This window comes from Mauremys mutica, chromosome 11 (assembly GCF_020497125.1).
Source record: "Mauremys mutica isolate MM-2020 ecotype Southern chromosome 11, ASM2049712v1, whole genome shotgun sequence".
NCBI classification, from domain to species: domain Eukaryota; kingdom Metazoa; phylum Chordata; order Testudines; family Geoemydidae; genus Mauremys; species Mauremys mutica.
Window position 1 is genome coordinate 82,362,525 of NC_059082.1, and position 7,248 is coordinate 82,369,772.

At 48.7% G+C, this 7,248-nt stretch overlaps 1 protein-coding gene across 1 annotated transcript in view; it reads left to right on the plus strand.

The window, feature by feature from the left end:
- The window catches only part of LOC123344183 (testis-expressed protein 2-like), a 39,011-nt gene extending 33,569 nt beyond the window's left edge, over positions 1 to 5,442 (plus strand). The window contains exon 12 of the mRNA XM_044980083.1: positions 1,055 to 5,442. Coding sequence (XP_044836018.1) covers positions 1,055 to 1,180 — 126 coding nt within the window. The 3' untranslated portion in view covers positions 1,181 to 5,442. The remainder of the gene's footprint in view (positions 1 to 1,054) is intronic.
- The last annotated feature ends 1,806 nt before the right edge of the window (positions 5,443 to 7,248 follow it).

Genomic DNA, 7,248 nt, shown 5'->3' on the forward strand with positions numbered 1-7,248 from the left:
CTGAAGCTTGGGCAGTATTTCGATCCCAGGTTTTGATTCGTTTAAAGGAAGGAGATAGAGTTTGGGCATCTCCAAATTCAGTGGTGTTCAGGCCCACGTTCTGGTTCAGGCCAATCTGGAGAGAGCTGAAACCAAACCAGACTCAGGCCTCTTTGGAAAACACGAGTTAAACTTTTTAGGGGTTTGATTCAAATCAATGAAGTGCTCCAAGAGCAGCTGCTCTCAGAGGATTCCCCACCCAGCTGAAACCAGAAGGCGCTGGTGAGACAGCCTTGGCTCCTGAGCCGACCAGCCTGATTCTCATCCCAAAGAGATTCAGCCAAGTTCAGATCCTAGGGGCATCTCCAAGAGTTTGAAGGTGCTACATGCTTCGAGTTATTCTCTCTTTTGCATTCCTTGTTAGACCTGTTATCCATCTACCTTTTATTCTTAGGCTTCTGGTCTGAGGCCATTGGCAAGTCCTAGGTGAAAAGATCTGCTGTAAGTTCCCAAAGGCCCCCGCACCAGCGTGGTCTGCTGGGATTTTAGTGTCTCCTTAACCAGCTAGGAAGGGCAGAGGTTTGAGAACTCCTAGTTGCCAGTTTCCTGAGCAGCGCCCAACCCTGACTCTAAGCATGGCCAACCACAGCAAGGAAAAGCCACGTCTTCTTGTCTTGTCAGATCTATGGTCATGTACATTTGCTGAGGACATGGTGAGCAGCTAAACAGCACTCAGCCGCCATGGGAAACAGGATCTTCTGATCCCAAAACAGGCTTCTGCCCAGTGACCTGAAGGAGATGCTCCATTGGGTTACGGCTCTTGTTGGTCTTTAGCCACTAGGCAGGGGGATAAACCCCTTATAAACCTGGGAGGGCTGAGTCCAGCCAGCAGAGCTGCACATAGGCATTAGCCACTCCATTACAGTGCTGCTTATCATAAGCTGCATCCCAGGTTCTAAGCCCCAGTGGGACAATAGCAACAGGTACCAATCAGCCCTTCAGAGCTCCCAGCTTTGTCCCTCTGAAGGTTTTTTTAATGCCGTGGTTTTAGTTTTGTCCAATTTCCTTTTTTCAGAAAATTTTAGTGATGCCAAACATGGATGATCTCATCATTCCCATCATGCACTCCGGCTTGGAACCCCAACCCCCCCTGGAGGGGCCCTTCAAGGACCTTCCAGCGGATAGCGGGAAGTGGCTCTGAAGAGTGACCCACTGGCTGGGTCAAGACACTTGGCAGAACTCTGGAGGATTTGCGGAGATGCCCAGCTAACCTGGGCCTGGTCACCGGTTGCCACACAGGAGCCAAGACACCGATCTGAAGTCTCCAGGTTCATCTCTCCATCTCGTCTTCAGCGTCCGCCAGCCCATCAAAGGAGCCTCTTCTTCAAATATAAGCAGCAAAGAATTCTGTGGCACCTTATAGACTAACAGACGTTTTGCAGCATGAGCTTTCGTGGGTGAATACCCACTTCGTCGGATGCAAGATCTGCTGCAAGTTCCCAAAGGCCCCTGCACCAGCGTGGTCTGCTGGGATTTTAGTGTCTCCTTAACCAGCTAGGAAGGGCAGAGGTTTGAGAACTCTCCAAATATGATGCAGCACGTTAAGGACAGAAACATACACCCCTGGGGGAGGAGCAAGTTGGAGTCACCCAAGCATACAAAACTCCAGGTAGTTCATCCATCACCACCAGGTTCCTCTGGATCAATACAACTCCCTTGTGGCCAGGTGGGCATCTTCTGTGCCAGCTGGGGCAGACACTTGCTCAGGACTGTCTGTTTTACAAAGGGGGGTGCAAGAAACCCTGGAGAGGAGGGAAGCCTGAGGTCCAAGGAGTGTTAATCAGACATTGTGATCAGAAATGACCCAAGCGTATTGCATCAGCACTGGACATCCTTTAAACAGGCAGCCGGGTCTGCCAGGAAAACTGCAGGCAGGAAATGAACTGAAACACACACAAAAAAAAACATAACCCCCATTACTCCTACAAGTGTTTTATTGTACTCTGAGTCTCACCACCACCCAGCAGGTTGAATGGGTGGGTGAGAGAGAGAGAGAGAGTGTGTGTGTGGGTATGTGTGAGCGAGAGAGAGAGAGAAGAGCGAAGCTGGGTGTCTGTGACAGGCTGTTTTGTATCTGTGTCTGAACACAAGGTACAGGCAGGGATGCACAGCCCTGCTCCTGGCCAGGCAATGGCTATCGCAGGGGGCTAGCTGAAGGGGGAGAGGGGGGAAAGTGGCCATTTGATAGTAACCAGGCAGCAGCGGTGCGGGGAGGGACTGAAACAGTCACATGTCAAAATCCACCGACTGTTCTGTCAGGTGAATTTGGGGCAGAGGGCAGGGACGTGGGGGTGAACCTCCAATACCTCAGGGGCGGGGAGCCTGGGGGGGAGCGCTCAGTATGGCAGGGAAGGGAGAGGAGGGGAAGTCCCATGAGCCTCAGAGAGAGAGAGCGGCTTGTAGACAAAAAGAGAGGCAGCATTGTCGGCTGCCCAGGTTCAGCCCGTCCTGAGCTAACGCCCTCAGCCCAGGCAGTGCACCCTGCGCCGGGGGAAAGCAGGAGGCCTGGGCATGAGGCACTGTGCAGGTCAGGGCTCCATGGCAGCACCTCTAATGGGTCAAAAGCAGAGGAGGAGACAGCAACAGCCCTCTTCTCCCATCCCAGGCCCGGAGGACTGGAGTGAGCCAGCCGGCAGAGGAGGTGGGGATCAGGAAGCCGGTGGAGCGGAGGTCGGAGGGAGATCGAGTGGTGTGTGTCAAGCTTTGCAGCCATGTGAGAGCACTGCCGGGCATTAAGGGGTTAACTCGTCAGCTGGCACAGCTTCCCTTGGCCTGCCTTTGTCCTCACTGATGCTCACCAACATTGCACCCTGATTCCATCCTGCCCCGGGAGTTACCCCTGATGGGGCATGAGCAGGAGGAGCCTGGGTTCCCTGGGTATTGAAGCCCCACTGCACAAGGCCTGTGCCCCACTGAAGCTGGCCCCCCTCTGCCTTGCAGTGAATGAGGCAGAGAGAAGTAGCCTCCTACCGGCATTTTCCTTTGCTCCATGCTTCCTCGCTGTGATGTGTTTCAGGAGAGACACAGCTCAGCCGCCAGCAACGCCACAAGCATCTGAAGACACCAAGAGGACCAACCCTGCACCGGGCAGCGATGGACGACGCCCCTCCGGACGATAGCACGAGGCACGAAGTGAGACCATTTGATGCTCCACGCAATAAAAGTAGCAGATTCTGTCAAGTAATGTCAGGGCACTGCGTTAAAACAAAGGGCTTTGCAGACCAGGTGGATGTGTAAGAGAAGAGCGGAACTGAAGCAATAAAGTTTGCATTCATCCACCAGGGATTCAGGCTGGGATGTGTTTGTTATTTTCCAGTTATATTTATTGTGCTGTGTGTCTATATTGCCATTTCAGTGGGGCTTTTCTTTATAGCCACTCACTAAAGACCAGGATGTAGAACTCACTATCCATGGTCCATCTAGCCCAGTAGCTCATCTTCCAGCAGGGGCCAGTGCCAGATGCTTCGGAGCAGGGCAATATATTGAGTTATCCATCCCCTGTTGGCCAGTCCCAGCTTCTGGTAGGTGGAGGTTTAGGGTCATCCAGAGCCTAGGGTTATGCCCCTACTATCTTGGTGAATAGCCATTGATGGACCTGTCCTCCAATAACTTATTTTTGAACCCACTTATACTTTTGACTTTCACAACATCCCCTGGTAATAAGTTCTGTAGGTTGATTCTGTGTTCATAGAATATCAGGGTTAGAAGGGACCTCAGAAGGTCATCTAGTCCCACCCCCTGCTCAAAGCAGGACCAATCCCCAGACAGATTTTTGCCCCAGTTCCCTAAATGGCCCCCTCAAGGATGGAGCTCACAACCCTGGATTTAGCAGGCCAATGCTCAAACCACTGCGCTATCCCTCCCCCCTCTGTGAAGCATAGGTTACATACCAGTTAGTCGTTTTGCAGTTTCACAAATGAGTTCCTTCAGAACTCTTCGGTGAATCCCATCTGGTCCCGGTGATGTATTACTGTCCCATTATCAATTTGTTCCAAAACCTCCTCTATTGACACCTCAGTCAGGGACAGTTTTTCAGATTTGTCACCTAAAAAGAATGGCTTAGGTGTGGGAATCTCCCTCACATCCTCTGCAGTGAAGACCTATGCAAATAATTAATGTTGTTTCTCTGCAATGACCTTGTCTTCCTCGAGAGCTCCGTTAGCACCTCAATCATCCTCTGGCACCACTGATTGTGTGGCAGCTTTCCTGCTTCTGATGTACTTTAACAAAAAAATCTGTTAGTTTTTGAGTCTTTGGCTCCTTGCTCGTCACATTCTTTTTTGGCCTGCCTAATTACACTTTTACACTGGACCTGTCAGGGTTTATGTTCCTTGCTAGGCTTTGATGTCCACTTTTTTAAATATGCCTTCTTGTCTCTAACTGCCTCTTTCACTTTGCTGTTTCGCCATGGTGGCATTTATTTTGGTCCTCCTACAATTTTTTTTTATTTGGGGGTAGACATATTGTTTGAACCTCTGTTATGATGTTTTTCCAAAAGTTTCCATGCCGCTTGCAGGCATTTCACTTGTGGGTTTTTTTTTTATTTCCATTTAACTGGCCTCCTCATTTTTGTGTAGTTGACCTTTTTGAAGTAAAATGCTACTGTGGTGGGTTTCTTGGGTATTTCCCCACCATGAAGGTAAATTTAATTGCATTAGGGTCATTATTACCAATCGGTTCAGTTATATTCACCTCTTAGACCAGATCCTGTGCTCCACTTAGGACTAAATCAAGAATTGCCTCTCCCCTTGTGGGGTCCAGAGCTAGCTGCTCCAAGAAGCAGTCATTAATGGCATCTAGAAATTTTACCTCTGCATCCCGTTGTGAGGTGACATGTTCCCAGTCAATATGGGCATAGTTGAAATCCCCCATTATTGGGTTTTCTGTTTTTGTAGCTTCTGTAATCTTCCCGGGTATTTCACAGTCACCATCACCATCTTAGTCATGTGGTCAGTAGTATATTCCTACTGCTACACTCTTACTGTTCAAGCATGGACTTTCTATCCATTGAGATGCTATGGTATTGTTTGATTTATTTAAGATTTTTACTGTGTTTGACTCTATGCTTTCTTTCATATAGTGCCACTCCCCCACCTGCTCAATCATTCCTCTATATTTTGTACCCTGGTATTACTGTGTCCCATTAATTATCATTGTTCCACAAAGTTTCTGTTATGCCTATTATATCAATATCCTCATTTAATACCAGGCACTCAAATTCACCCATTATATTATTTAGACTTCTTGCATTGATATACCAGCACTTATAAAATGTGTCAATATTTAGCTATCTGCCTTCATGTGATGTAATTGAATGGGATTCTTTTTTATTTGACTGTTTCTCTTCCATTCCTACCTGTACTTTACCAGCTTACTAGGATATAGAGTATCCCCTTTAATAAATCCACCCTCTCAAGGGATGTGTCTGTCTGAACCACATGGTCCTCCACACCTGTCTGCTTTCCCCCAGCCCTTAGTTTACAAACTATTCCCAGCTTTGGCTATTTCCCAACTCTCCAATCTATGTACCTTGGTTTACTCATCTGTAAAATGGGAATATTATTATTTTCTTATCTTTTATGGAGTGGACACGAAGTATTACTGACGACTTTGTGAAGGGGGCTGAAGTCCTCCGAACAGATCCAGGGCTATCTTCCCTCTTCCCATGCTAGTATCACAGAGTTCAAACAGCGGCCTAACTTCGCACCATTCAGACTGGCGTAAATTTGTAATGGTGAGAGTAATTAACCATGGGAACAATTTACGCAGGGTCATGGGGGATTCTCCATTACTGACCATTTTAAAATCAAGATCAGATGTTTTTCTAGAATTATTTTGGGGAAGTCTCTGGTCTACGTCCTACAGAGGGTCAGACTAGATGATCGTAATGATCCCTTCTGGCCTTGGAATCTATAAATCTAGGATCGTGGGTGGACACCTGTCATTCAAACACAAAGGAGAGGTTTTTGATTCCTCAGCGTTCCTTTTCGGAGAATAATGAGCCAATCTCCTCTCCTGTTCTCTGCTCATTTTGTTCTGTTCTAACCGGGTGCCAGCCTGATGTGGGGCTCTGTAATGATTTGTGACAGGTGATGACGCTGTCCCAGCCATGTTGACTTCTCATCGTCCCCAGCAAAGGCCTGTGACAAGCAGCAACACAGACGGACAATGCTGCATCCTCATGAGGCCCTGCAGCAGCAAAGTTCCTGCCTGCCTTCCCTTGTAATCAGCTGGGTAAAATGTCAGCTAGCGACAGTGCAGGAGGGAGCCAGGGCCCTCCCCCTACCTCTCTCCTGAGGCATGTGAACACAAATCGCTTTAGACTAGTCCTGCATGAAAGGACATCTCTCTCACCCTCCCACTCGGTACCAATGGGACCTTCCCCTCCTTCTGCAATTGGCACAATCCTGAGCCCCTGCTAATGGCCCCGTCTCTCCATTTGTACAATGGATACTTTCCTCCTCCCTTGAGATCCAGGGATGAGTAGCTCATAGACCCATGGGGTTAGAAGGGACCATCAAGTCTTACCCCCTGCCAAGATGCAGGATTTCTTGGGTCTAAACCATCCAGGACAGATGCCTCTCCAGCCTCCTTTGGAAAACCTCCAGAGAAGGAGCTTCCACGACCTCCCAAGGCGTCTACTCCATTGGCCGACTGTTCTTACAGTTAGAAAATTTTTCCTGAGATTTAATCTAAATCTGCTGTGCTGTAGTTTGAACCCATCATCTCTTGTCCTGCCCTCCATGGCAAGAGAACAACTTTTCTCCATCCTTTTTATGGAGCATTTGAAGACCACTGTCATGTGCCCCCTTAATCTCCTCTTTTCCAAACTAAACACACCCTGTTCCTTCAGCCTTTGCTCATCTGGCTGCATTCCATCCCCTTGATCATCTTTGTCGCTCGCCTCTGGATCCTTTCCAATTTCTCCATCTCCATTGGTGACCAGAACTGGACACAGTTCTCCAGCTGAGGCCTAACCAGCGCCGGGTAGCGCCGGGCAAGTGCGTTACTAGCCTCTTGCAGAGCATCTGGAGCTGGGGACAAGGCGTCCTGGGGAACTTCTTACTCTCCACTGCTGGTGTCCAGGGAAAGCAGGTTCTTCAAGGAATACATCTAGTTTCAACTTCCCGAAAAAAGTATCCCCTCCTTGTTGGACCCGTTTTTCTGGAAGTTGAAGCAAGACAAATCCAGACAGGAAATAAGATAAAC